Source organism: Diadema antillarum, unplaced genomic scaffold, assembly GCF_040938485.1.
Source record: "Diadema antillarum isolate AM-2024a unplaced genomic scaffold, OU_Dant_1.0 seq00000442_RagTag, whole genome shotgun sequence".
Classification (NCBI taxonomy): domain Eukaryota; kingdom Metazoa; phylum Echinodermata; class Echinoidea; order Diadematoida; family Diadematidae; genus Diadema; species Diadema antillarum.
Genome location: NW_027271417.1, coordinates 2,024,711 through 2,039,089, shown reverse-complemented (window position 1 = coordinate 2,039,089; position 14,379 = coordinate 2,024,711). Strand labels below are relative to the sequence as shown.

The window sequence follows — 14,379 nt, the reverse complement described above, 5'->3', positions numbered from 1 at the left end:
TTCAGGATGTGACATTGAATTTTATCTACATGTTCGAAACTTTTGTAGTCATCTACAAAGGTACCACTCTACACACAAACATTTTAAATGCTCATGATGAAATCACCCAATCAATGGGGCATTCCAGACAGTTTACAAAATTTCACATCTTGTACATAAATCGATAAGCACCATGTACAGACTTGTCAAATTCACTGCAGTCCTTGAACAGATAAACCAATAATCTGAAAAATCCAAACCATAATACTGAACAAGGATGATGACATAGGAGGCCTATATGTTTCAATACTGTAGCACTGTAATTCTATTACAATGTCACTTGCTTAAAAGCCATTGTAACAAGAGATTAAAATTAAGAAAATCATATGGAAAAGGTGTCATAGCAATATGATTTATGACAAGATATTCGCACCATTGAGAAATTGCAACTTAAAACTGACTGATTCACTCTACAGATTTTCACCCTGGAACAGCTGTGTTTTGCCAGCTGAAAATCAATACAAGTACTGGAGACTTGAAGAACGCAGCAGCAACTTCTTTCTTCCCCCCCCCCTCGTTTTCCACAAGTTGAAGCTGTTTCCCTGATGTCATTTGTTTGAAACTTGATGAACCATGCTGATACAACAGAAGGAAAGATCACTTTTCAGTCTTATGATTTTCATCATTTCAGAAAATGTACCATTTTCTCAAACCTGATTTTCAGAAAAGCATCATCAAAGATCAACAATCAATCAATCAAATCAGCAGTTGTTCAGTCTTACTAGATGTAAGAATCTCTGAATTCACACGCACACAAAAAAACCCCAACAATGTAAACTTAGGTTAACAAAACAGAATTTTCTGAGACAGCATATTTTATTTATTTATTCATTTATTTTTTAATGCATAAAATTTTTGCAAGTATTCTGAAGTCTGATGAGATTCCACAAGTTTGACTGAGGTTTCCGAGGGCTTTTCTGGATTGTTTTATCATAACTAATCTACAACTATGATAATTCCTTAAGAAGCTTTCTGGATCACTTTTTTCAGCAGGATGTGAAAAGTCTACGGCTGGTTATGTATGCATCATTTAACATCTTGTTTCAACGAGGTAACTAGGTCTTTCTGTAACAAGACCTTTCAAGCACAGTTTTAAAGTCTTTCAAAAGTATTTATGCCAAGTTGAATGAACTACTCTGACCCTTCCCCAATGTCATAACATTACTTACCTCATCTGACACTTTCTTCTTGTCATGGTCAAAGCCACACACATTCTCATCCACCATGCGGAGAGCTTTCTGGAAGGCTTCCTCAAACTTCCTCCCCACTGCCATGACCTCCCCCACACTCTTCATGGAGCTGCCAATCTAATGGGAAACACAACCACTTGTTACACACCAATAGTTTTCAGCAATCACTACTCTTTTAACAGGCAGGTGAATCATTTATTTTCATTTTTGGTGGCTCTGGGATTTTCCTGCCCTATTCTGCTCTTATTTTGATGATGCTGTTTGAATTAACAACCTACCATGGTTTCCCATTGCATCTAATGATCATGCAAAAAGAGAAAAATGGGAAGTACTGCAATCAATATAAAGTGAGATGAGGAGATCACTGAAGGTAACTGAACACCTTGCATGGACTGATCCCTTCTACTGATTACATGTTCATGGTCTCATGATGTACCAGAAAATCTGTCAATCATTGAAACAGCAACAAATGAAATGATGCAGTTGTGAGATCACGGCACATTATGAATACAGTAATGGAAAGCACATCTCTTGGGAGCCATCTTCATTCAATTACTTTAAAATTATCAACATGTTTAGTTCACAAATTCATGGGCTCAGTAAACACATGGGTATAAGTGATTAGATTATGTAGACCACATTTTAACTTGAGAAGTACACGTACCATGCATTTTGTTTTGCAATGACGTTTCTGTATATGCAAACACAGTGACACCAGGCAATCAGTGGCATATGTACTGCATTACATCATGCTGTAAATTTAAAGCAAGTTCAAACACAACCAACAAAAGTAATACTTTTGAGGCATCCATTGTGAATGGTGAGATGGATGAATGGACAGTTTGCTGGAGAAATAAACCCACCATCTGCAAGTCTCCTTCTTCCCCCTGTGGTATAAACAGCAACACATCCAATATGATTGAACTCTGTGGTGCAATCTACAATTCAAAAAACTAAAGACCACCACTGATCTTTGAAAGCATATAGGTTCTACAGAAAATTGGGCAATTATCAACTGTACTTGGCAAATGGAAAGAAAACTTCCATACTGGTGTTCTGTGTTGTCTACACAAGTTCTAAAAAGAGGCCAAAAAAAAAAAAAAAAAAAATACAACCTTACAGCACAATCACAACATTAATCTTTTGGTAAGTGTACATAAAAGACCAAAAGAAAACAACAAGCAATTCACACAAAATTGTAATAATGAGTGGCTAAATTTAGTAAAAACATAATTCCTCGACTCACTTTCTTGCTGACTTTATTGAACTTTTTCAAGTCCCAGCGGGGGATCTTCACCACACAGTAATCCAGACTGGGCTCAAAGCAGGCAGTCGTGGAGTTGGTGACCGAGTTGCGGAGTCTTGGAAGGGGGATGCCCAGGGCAAGCTTGGCTGCAATGTAGGCCAAGGGGTAACCTGTTGCCTTGCTAGCCAAGGCTGAGCTCCTGGACAGTCTGGCATTCACCTCAATGATGAAGAACTGCAAAATGGCAGGATACGAGGACATACATTCTAATGAGTACCACATCACTTTATTGCCTACCTCATGGTCTTAATTTTTGCTTACTCTTCTTTCTACAGACATGTCACTACACCAAACTAAAATGAATGTACAAGGAAGAATCACAGTTAAACTCTCAAAGGAAATTCCATGAAGGGGTTTACACACTAGACTCAGATTCAAATGCGAGGTGTGCATCACCCATTTTATTGGGTTTTCTATGTGAAACAGATTTAGTTGTGATGAACCATGCTGATACGACAGAAGGAAAGATCACTTTTCAGTCTTGTGATTTTCATCATTGGGAAAATATACCATTTTCTCAAACCTGATTTTCAGAAAAGCATCATCAAAGATATCAATCAATCGATCAAATCAGCAAGCTCTGTGATATTGCATAATATATCATTCTCTACATCTATTAATATCAGTAAAATACACTGAGTGTAGTGGCATTTGCTCTGCAACTTGGTCTATTTGTAGTATATGGGTAATTCCGTGAGGTTGGGGCACAAAGTGTTACATTTTAGCATAACTCAATACTAATTATGCTATACATATATTGTTTATAGGCTTTACATTTGTATTGAGACCATACATTTTCCTGGAAATTTTGTGCCATTCAGACTCAATTTTGATGAAGTTATTAAAACAATATGTAACGGTGTCCTGTAGCATCGTGACGTGTCCATGTAGCATCGTCATAGTTAAAATCTGGTCCTAAAAGACAAATTAATGCAATTAGGTTGACCAAAATTTGATATGACATGCATAATTACTAGATTAGTCAGATAGCTAAATATCTTAATTCTCCTTTCCACAGTTTAACTTTTACAAGAAATTTGCACAATGTGTCACTATGCTACGCAGTGTCCACCAAATGTAACAAAAAAGGACACTGCATAGCATCGTGATACATTTTGTAATTTTCTTTTAAAATTAAAACTGTGTATAGGAAATTTGAGATATTTAGCTGTCTCATTCATATCTTGTAAATGCATACTGCATCAAATTTTGGTCAAGCTAATTGCCATAATTTGTCTCTTCGGACCAAATTTTAAAATATCACGATGCTACATGGACACGTCACGATGCTACAGGACACTGTTACATATTGTTTAATAACTTCATCAAAATTGAGTCTGAATGGCACAAAATTTTCAGGAAAATGTGTGGCCTCAATGCAAATGTAAAGCCTAGAAACAATAAATGTATAGCATAATTGATATTGAGTTATGCTGAAATGTATTTTTTAAATATCACGAAGCTACATGGACACTGCCCCAACTTCATGGAATTACCCTCATGCCAATCTTATGCATATTCCATTACCACAGAAAATTCATGGGCACCTTACTTCTTGTCAAACGTTTACCAAAGACACCGCTAGAACGTGGCAAAAGACAAATAACCAATCAAACAATATCACTAATGAAAGCCTTTTTTCATGGCACATTTTGTCACAGACAAATGCACTTGAAAATTGTCTAAACTGTATATTAAACTGTGCGCACGTGTTGAATTAGTTATTCTCATTCCAGTGAATGAAAACTACATGATGCCAAAATGAACTAGACATATCGCTACAGCTACTGATATGCCTCCGCCATAATGCATGGTTCTCCTAATAGGTCTATAGTACAATGTCTTGACAATGTGTGATGACAGTTTCACACAACTGGCAAAATATTAAAAGGACAGGTTTGACACAAATGTGCTGAATGTTCACTTTCCTAGAACTAGGTTCAATTGGATGAATGATTAAAATGTCAGAGTGCAGGTATTTGGGGAACTGATGATTTTTACTTGACTTTTGACCCTTTTATAAGTTTATGCATTGAGTAATTTTCAAGGTATTGAGGAAAAGTATAATTTCAGTATCAAATGGGAAAATAGCATTATCTAAACCTGGCCTTTGACCTTTGACCTCACAGTTCCAAAGAGAATCACTGTTAGGTTGAACATGCATAAATATGTCAGTTTCATGATGATACCTGGAGTTACTTTCGAGATATGGAGGAAAAAGTGCAATTTAGCACTTTCACTTGACCTTTGACCTTTGACAAGAAACTTCCCAAAAAATATATAATGGGTAATACATGCCATACATCAAGTTTAAAAAAAAAAAAACCTTCAGGCATATTGCATTCTAAGGAAAGTAGTGATATTTTGAGGAGTTGACCTTGACCTTTGACCCCCTGACCTTTGACCCACGACCCCAACTTCCCTATATAATCACTGCCCATCAGTACAAGCATATATACTAAGTTCCATGAAGATACCTTGAACCATTTGCGAGATATGGAGAAAAACATGAAATTTCAATTTTTTTTTTCACAAAATAACCTGTGACCTTTGACCTTTGACCCTGTGACCCTAAAATCCACACAAAGTATTATCCCCCAAGGATATACCCTCATACCAAGTTTGATGTAAAACCACCACACGGTTCTTGAGATATCGACAAAAACAAAACGGGACGGACGGACGGACGGACGACCCGAAAACATAATGCCTCCGGCCACTTCGTTGCGGAGGCATAAAAACCGTACAGTAGACTCAACTAATCATTATCTGGGGCATAGGATTAAACTTGCCAAGTTTAGCATATTACAAGATGTAGATTTCATTCCAGATGCCTTAGTACTGACAGTAAATATGGCTTGAAAGGGAGTAGTACCATAGAAACATCCATCCACATTCTTTTTGTGACAAACTGAGAATGCAATGAATGGTAAAATGGCCCACAAAGGCAGCTACCCCCTCACCTCATGTGACTCAGGATTCAGGGCATACTGGATGTTACACTCTCCTACAACCCCAAGATGGCGGATGACCTTGATGGCAGTCATGCGAAGCAGGTTGTACTCATAGTTGGTCAGTGTCTGACTTGGGGCCACTACAATGGACTCTCCAGTATGGATGCCCAGTGGGTCAATGTTCTCCATGTTGCACACCTAGAGTGACATATTATGACATCCACGAAAAAAAAAAAAAATGAACTGACATCAACTCATTATATTCAACAAATCGGTGAGATAGGGTACATGTATGACGTCTTTCTGATTACAGCTGATACTTCCTGCAAATTCTGTCATAGGCTTGTAGTTTCCACATCTCCCCTGAAATATCACTATCATTGCGAACAATTACTTCTCTATTCCTACAAGATTCCATACAGGGAGCCTCTGTGCTATTCATGTGAGGAACCAGGACAGCCAGGAGAGATGTTGTCTATTCAAGATTCAATGGAAATAATGGGTGATGAAACTTTGCTGCAAAAAAAGTCAGATGACCAGAATCATGGCATACTAATGACATTTTCACAATTTCTTCACATGCCGTTGGCTATGCTGCATAATATCTTATTTGTAAATCAAAAAAAGGAATTGGTTACAGGTGACATTATGTTGTATTTCTACCATCACTTTTCATGCAAAAACGGGCCCTTCAATTTGTCACAAGATATTCTAAAAACAAGAATTTTCTCCACAATTATAGTCTTCACTGTATAAAAAGTTACATACAATATATCATCCCTTGGAAACAACATCTGCAAATTACGGATGAAAGTTAGAATGGAGAAAAGGTTGCATTAACTTACAGTAATGCAGTTGTCAAAAGCATCTCTGACGACCTCATATTCCACTTCCTTCCATCCCTTGAGGGACTTGTCGATGAGGACCTGGGTGGTGTGAGCAAAGGCTGCTGTAGCTAGCTTGACCAGTTCGTTGGGGTTGTTGGCAAACCCAGAGCCTAGACCACCCAGAGCATAGGCTGCCCGAACCAAAACAGGATAGCCAATGTTCTTGGCCGCTTCTACTGCCTGAAGGAAGACAAATAAGTCAAGAAAGTTTTAGCCTCATTAGTTTACCAAGGTACTTTATTTTTAAGAGAAGCTTGCTCTTTTTTCTATCTTCCTTTAATTATGATTTACGGGCATCAGGATTTATCTGTACACTGCACAAATGCACTTGTAGGATGAAAGATTAATTCACTGAGTGATGTACCTGTTCCACTGAGTAGGCTGCTGAACTGGGTGCCACTTTCTCCCCTATTTCTTGCATACGGTCGGCAAAGATCTTCCTGTCTTCGGTGTCTTCAATGGACTTGACTGGTGTTCCCAGGACTTTGACGTTGTAGCGGGTGAGTACCCCAGCATTTTGGAGAGCCACACCACAGTTTAGGCCAGTTTGGCCCCCAAAGGTCAGCAGAATACTGTCTGGCCGCTCACTCTCGATGACCTTCCAATAAAACAACACATTTGCTGTATTAAAAAAAAAAAATCTTCACTGGGCAATTATCAAACTTCCTTGGTTAATACTAAGACCAGAATCTATGTCCCATTCTTTTGTTTTCCTGGAAGAGTAGTGGACCCTAGAGCTCCAGAAATACCATCTATAGGCAGAATGGACAACATGTATGAATATTGATGTTTCTTTTAAATGTTTGAACTCCTATACAGTGATCTCACAATGTTAAAAAGTCATACTTGTCAAAAGTTTGCCAAAAACTGGGACCAGTATGAGCATTATCAAATCTGCCAAAAGCAATCTCCTGGGCCTGGTATAGAGAAAAATCAATTGATTTTGTGTTTCCTTAAAGATAGGGTACATACACACAGAAGGATGCCTATAAAACAGAATGCATTCAGGACCACTCTGGGCAATCCTCTTACCTGGGTGACATAGTCAGGTGTGATTGGTAGGAAGTAGATTTTATCAGCCATGCCTTTGGAGGTCTGGACTGTGGCAATGTTTGGGTTGATGAGAATGGTCTGAATACCTTCCTCCTTCAGTGCTTTGATGGCCTGAGGACAAACAGAGCAGTCAGTCAGCAATGGCATACAGTCAGATTACCATGCACTGTAATGTCAACCTAAGCCCCTTCATTTACAACATAAGCATAGACATACAGTAACTTCAAAGAAATAATGAAACACATGAACATTAAACTCTTATAAATTATCTTTATGAAGAATATGATGTATTGTTTTCATTTTGCTTTAAAACACATCCACACACAATGTAAACGAAAAAGTGTAAAAGCAAAAAACTCTGTTATCTAAATAGTCAAAGAACATAATTACACTTACGGTCGAACTCCCCTGTATAACCAATGGACTACCCTATAATTTAATGTCAGTAAATACCAACAATAAATGTTTATGACTGTTATTCTCTTTATCATACACTCATCCCGTTTCCATCAATCTTAAGTGATCACTGCCGATTGATTACCTGTGATCCTGAGTAGTCAAATTCTCCAGCCTGACCAATGGACAGACCACCAGAGCCAAGGATCAGCACCTTCCTGGGCTGAGTGGAGGAGGTTGGTGTTCCTGGAAGAGCCTTGAAAGATAACCGCTCCTGTATTTGTTGCTTGATTGTTGGCCTGAAGGCAAAGCAAAGAATCTCATCATCACTAATGTCATTTAACCTTTCTTGAAACTCAAACAGTTTGAATTACAGCAAGTACAAGAACAATTGAAGATTACCCGTAAAGCATCAACACACTTTGCACAGGCATTGGACAAAGCTGCAGATGTGACAGAAAAGTTCAGGTGAGTGATATTATGAACTTATCAGAAATTGATTCATAATCTGTCAAAATGGAATCTAACATTTCAGTTAAATAATAGGATTCTACATTATTCAGGTTATTCTGACAGTAAATAAAGACTGCCAGCAGACTTGTAACATTTTCATACATATTTATAAATCATGCTGGTTGTTAATTGCTAATGCATAACACCATATAATCAATATTCAGAGCATATTTCAAAGTCTTACTTACATTCCTTTTTTCCCTTCCTTGAAGTTCTTCACTGTGTCCAAGAAGACATCAAAGAGGACCTCAAGGTCCCAGGGGCCACCCATGTGCTCTGGATGGAACTGGACCGTGTAGAAGGGCTTGGTGTCATGAATGATTCCTTCGTTGGTGTGGTCATTTTCATTGGTGAAGAGCACATCCCAGCCCTTGGGCAGATTTTGGGTGTCAATGGCAAAACCATGATTCTGGGTGGTGATGTAACACCGCCCTGTCCCCTTGTGGGTGCAGGGTTGGTTGTGTCCGCGATTTCCGTACCTAGGGATGACATGAGAGGACTTTTGATTAAAAATTTCGTCAAATAATTGTGCTACAAAAAGCATAAGCTTAGGCCAAAAGCTGTGTCTGTGACCTTAAGCCCCCATCTCACCAGGAAGGCGACCATGGTGATCTGTGAAAATTTACAAATTGTGGCGTGATCGCCGTCCGTCTCCATTTTTGGCCTCTGAGGCGACTACACTATGGTTTCTCCACGCTCAACCTGCGCTGTAGGCGATAGTGCCATGATGATAATATGACTCTGCCACGTTGTTGGCGCATTTCCAGGCGACAAGATGCGCTGCTTCTGCAATCGAACTGACTGTACTGCGATATTCATACGCTTATCAAGACCTCGCAACAACAGTGATACGATCGGAACGACAGTGATACGTTTACACCGGGCTCATGCTACGACATCAAGCGATCGGGGTATTTGAATTTCTTCAGTCAGCTGTCAGTATCCAACCAACATGGAAATGCAGAATATGGTTTCACCCTTACATTTTAGCATTCTAGAACACACAAGTTACAACCTGATGTGAAATTGCACAATTAGTTAAGTCATCTATTCAATCCAAAAGGGTAAAATGTGTATATAATTATCAAAGAACCGGCTTACGAGCAAACTACAAATCGTATCCTACAATGAGACAATTTTATAAAGATATATCTAACAATCAATTTAATAAACAAAGTAGATTCGTACTGAGTGTACATGGAAAAAGGAATTTCAAACGCTTTTCTCCATGTCAACCTTTCTGGTCTGGAGCATCACTTTCTTTCTTTCATGGTTGGTTCCTGTGACGTAACAATAATAATTTTCATGGGAGATGGGGACCGTTTTTGATGCGCTTGAGTTACACTTTACGCATTACTACCCCGTAAGAGCTATGAATGTGGCGCTTTTAATGCGCCCATGAGGCGATTGTGATACGCTCTAAAACCATGGCAGCAACCATGGCGACAGTGGCGACTCTCCGCGCTTCTGAACCGCTCAAGATATGATAGAGAAAATTTAAAACGATCAAGCCACGATCCGCTGCGCTTTGTCAATTTTTGATGATCGTAGCGGAATCGCCGTTTAGTGAGATGGGGGTATTAGTTTGGTGTGAACGGGAATGTAGGGTGGAGCCACAGCCCAATATGGGACTTCCTCTGGTGGTTTTGGCCTCAGCCCTGCAATTTTGCAGTGCACATGTGGTAACAGGGGCTCAGCCCAGCAAGGTAGAAACGTCCCTTTTTCTATGCTGCCTTACTTCTGCTCCATGTAGTTTGGGCAGGCAGCATACACAGTGTACTTGGTTCATGTGCATATCATGCAAACATGCATCTTAAATGTTATTTAGAAAATTCCAGCTCTTTTCATTACAAACAGTCTTATCCTTCATTCTCCATAAACTGGATTCTCCATTCATGCAATTCTATCATCACAGTATTTTCCTCTAATTTGGGAAAGAAAAATTGAATGAATAACCCAAACATGGTGATATTGAGCAAACAACATGCAGTGTACTGATTGTTTTGTTTAGATGTGGCATCACTGCAGTGGAAATTAGAAAGTCAACCTTGGTTGCAACCTGATTTCTCTGTGTTATTGCATAAAGGCATTGACTTAATTGGGGTCTTTACATCACAAAGAAGATAAGCTATCTGCAAACTGGTCAGGTCAAACTAGAGTTCACTAAAAACACATTTTGTATGTGCAATGTTATAAGCCTTATAAACAAGTATCTTTACAAATGATTTGAATGGTGACCAAACATGCTTACTTCATTGTGCAGCAATGCATCATGCATACAACCCTGTACAGAATGACTATTTGTGATGACTTTGATATGACAACAAATGGCTCACAAGATGACATAATAACTATGATTGAGTTTTCAATATTCTTACTTCATTTTGTAAGCCTTGGTTCCCACAGCCAATGAGGTCAGCTGGTGACCCATACAGATTCCGAAGATTGGTTTCGGGGAGGGCTCATCCAGCATGGCACGAATGTTTCTGATGGTGATGTCTGCCTTCTCTGGGTCTCCTGGACCATTGCTGATGAAGAGACCATCGTAGTCTGTAAAGAAAGATCACACTTCTGGAGTAAAAAAAAGAAGTCTTCATACAAATTACAATCATAACTTGCAGCTGTTTGTGTCCTTCATATGAGACATAAACAATCAGTGTGGCAAAATACACAGAATATTTCTTTTAAGTACTTGCTACATAAAACAGAGGGCTTGACTTATGGCAACCACAAAATTGCTCATTCAAAGAGAGAGGCATGAGAACATGGCTCATTTATTCATATCCTACAAATGAACATGAACATAGGGTCTTCAGAAATTGTTCTACTGCAATAAAAGCTTGTACAAACTTGAACAAGCTGTCTTCAGTAATGCTGAACTATTTTCTTTCTTTCTTTCTTTCTTTTGTTCCTTCTTTTTTTGAGTAACCTAAAGGGAGGCCATGGGCTCTAATTCCACACTTCTCAACCTTTTTTATTCCAAGGCCCACTTTTGCTCCTACAAAGTTTTTTGAGGCCAAGTTACATTCGTAAGTCAAATAAGAATTTTTTTAATTTCTATTTTGTTCAGACATCGCAGCCCATTTGGGTAAGACATTGTGGTCTATTGGTGGGCCGCAGCCCTTCGGTTGAGAAGCACTTCTATTACTATGTCTCCAACTTTATTTTGTATATTCTACATGTATCTACACCTCTGGATGTACACCTGGAGGTGACACAACATTTGCTCCTGTGACAACTGCTCTGATCTTACTTTCTTCAAGAACTTAGGGTTGTGATAGGGTTTTAGGTTTAGTTTGATGTGAGGATTAAGATTAGGGTTGGGGTAATACTTGCAGGCAGAATTTATGTTTGGCTTTGAATAGCATACCAATATTTCATGGGAGCAATTGTCACAGGAGCAAATGTCACTGAACTACATCTGGAATTTCAATGACCAAACTCTGAGCTAGCATTTCATAGATCTCATGGCCACAATATATTTTCTTTTTCTATCAATACTCTAAAATGTATGATATATTCCCAGCATGGTGACAAATTTAATACAATTGAAAAGAAAAATACCATCTCTCGTCTAGGGCTGGGGTTATCATGACATGCCAATATGCCTAGGTTTTGCATGAACAATGAGGTTCATCTTAATTATAGCCATGATAATACAGACTGTTTTTCAATACTGACTTGCACTCTTGATGGGATAATCCCATGGCACTAGAGTGACTTCAGCACCCCTTTTAGCCAGCAGTCGGATCTGGTTGTACTTCAAGCCGCAGTCAATGGCCATGATGCGAAGTGGTGCTCCTTTGTTGTAAACCACAGGTTGCTGTACATGATACCAACAGTAAAAAGACCATCAGTTTTAATACTGATGGTGGGTCTTTTATTTGGGGTGGGATTTTTTAGAATTTACAGTGATTGGGGTGAGGAATAAGAATGTTTTCAAAATTCCTAACAAATCACAATGAACAAGGATAATAACATAGCAGCTTCACTTGCATGAATGCATGATTGGGCATTCAAAGAAGGAAGAACAAAGGAAGAAATCTCGCATACATTCTACAATAGGTGAACTTGTTGAGCATGTCGTAATGGAATTACAATGCGACATTACTGGAATATGTGAGTCTCCCACAATTCTTGTTCATGTATGTCATCATCCTTCATCAGTGTATTATGCTTTGAATTTTTTCAGCATGTATGTTTATAATGTATTTGCTCAAGGCCCACAGTAAATTCCACATTTCAATTTCTATATATGGCACTATTAATTTATGTATTAAACAATCTAAAATTATATAAGATGTCTTGAATGCCCCTCCGATAACTCCTCAGCATCCGGAATATGACTTACAATAACATTTCTTAATATCAACCTGTTTTATCATCTGTTGTCATTGTATTTTTCATTCAATATATTTAATTATCTTTTAGTGATTGTGAATTCTGTAATCTCGTTGGTCAATCACACTCAGACTGACCAACCACTGAATATTTTCTGTATTCCGTGATATGACGTCATGATATTCCAGGTTACACAGCAAAGACGCTTAACTGAAAAGATCACAGGAAAGTGCGCAATAATCCTGTACAACACAAATGGACAGCACGCGGTCCTCAAGCATATTACGCACATCACCTGAGACCACTCAAACACGCTTGATAAACAACAACTTCAAAGACGGCACATCTCAGGTTATGTCTTACGGCTAGTTGCGCGTGTACGATGCGCACATACAGTAATCAGCTCGCGAGACGTAAGTCAACATGGCTGACAGCCGGCGATTTCAGGAAATCAGCGAAAAGAAGGTGAGCACTTACACTTAAAAAGATTAAATTGTTACCCCCTGCTTGTTCTTACGAAATACAGGAAATATCTACGGTCTGGTGTCATATTCCATTCGGCCTCAGGCCTCATGGAATATGGCACCAGACCATAGATATTTGCCCGTATTTCGTGAACAAGCAGGGGGTAACGAATATTCTTCCATCTTTCCTTAAAAGCTTGAACAATTTTCTGGACTTGCAACCTGTCCAGCAAGAGTTTTTGAATTATTACTACCATCCTAGTTTTCCACCCATCTTCACTGGCTGTGCTACATGTCCACAAGAAATCAGAAGATATTTGTAACATTGTGCAATTCACAGCATTCTAGCATTTTTTAAATCAATCACAGATAAAAGGTGTTATTTGGACAAATCTTGGAATATAATTTCTTAGGAGTTGACAAAACTACCTATAGTTTGTAATGATCACATTAAAGAAATGCATGGCACACATAATACCATTTCGTCTTAAACCATAGCTGCTGAGGTGACAAGACTCTGTACCTCAAATTTTGGAGAAAATCACTTTTTTGGATTAACTGTTGGATAACTTGTTCAGTGATGTCCTTTCAAAATCCTACCTGTCTTATTCCTAAAATGAAGCCACCACGACATGTCAAAGGAAACATGATCAAATATGTTATAGCACTTTGGTTCTATGTGTTGTTTTTTGTCTTGGTTGTCTTGGTACAAAAATGTAAGTTATAGACAGTCCTGACTTTCAACTCACCTTTGTAGAGACCTCAGCAATGAGGTTAAGTATGTTTGGGTCTTCAAAAGGAATGCTTTCTGGCTTGGTTCCTTCCATGATCACCTGTAGGGGATCAGACCCAGACAAACATATCAGTTCATGATGCAGACAAACTCTAAAGGAAAATATGTTGTGTAATTTGCTAAAAACATATATGAAATGTAGGTAAGAGAAATTTGTTCACTCAAAGATAGACTACAAAAACTTTTCTATACATTTGCTTTGACAGTCCAACCACAATTCTCATTACAAGCCATGCAGAACATGATTCTTATGATCACAATTCAGAGAGTGCAATTACCCTAATCTAAAAGCTACATACGTCATGAAGGCACTATAGCTTTCACTGCCCCCTCAGCCATCTTTCCTAATATCTATCAGTCAGCCCATCACCATGACTGCAGTTCATCAATTACACAATACTCCATTACTTGATACTATACATTCTTCCTGTACCTCTAAAGAG

General features: G+C 38.6%; 1 protein-coding gene across 1 annotated transcript in view; it reads right to left on the bottom strand.

Annotated features, from left to right (window-relative positions):
• The window catches only part of LOC139732676 (multifunctional protein CAD-like), a 61,633-nt gene that overhangs the window by 33,228 nt on the left and 14,026 nt on the right, over positions 1 to 14,379 (bottom strand). Inside the window, exons 4-14 of the mRNA XM_071643531.1 lie at positions 13,893 to 13,976; positions 12,020 to 12,161; positions 10,717 to 10,888; positions 8,527 to 8,817; positions 7,971 to 8,124; positions 7,409 to 7,540; positions 6,741 to 6,974; positions 6,335 to 6,556; positions 5,499 to 5,687; positions 2,476 to 2,709; positions 1,209 to 1,346 (exon numbers count right to left, since the gene is read on the bottom strand). Of these exons, the coding sequence (XP_071499632.1) occupies positions 1,209 to 1,346; positions 2,476 to 2,709; positions 5,499 to 5,687; positions 6,335 to 6,556; positions 6,741 to 6,974; positions 7,409 to 7,540; positions 7,971 to 8,124; positions 8,527 to 8,817; positions 10,717 to 10,888; positions 12,020 to 12,161; positions 13,893 to 13,976 (1,992 nt within the window). The remainder of the gene's footprint in view (positions 1 to 1,208; positions 1,347 to 2,475; positions 2,710 to 5,498; positions 5,688 to 6,334; positions 6,557 to 6,740; positions 6,975 to 7,408; positions 7,541 to 7,970; positions 8,125 to 8,526; positions 8,818 to 10,716; positions 10,889 to 12,019; positions 12,162 to 13,892; positions 13,977 to 14,379) is intronic.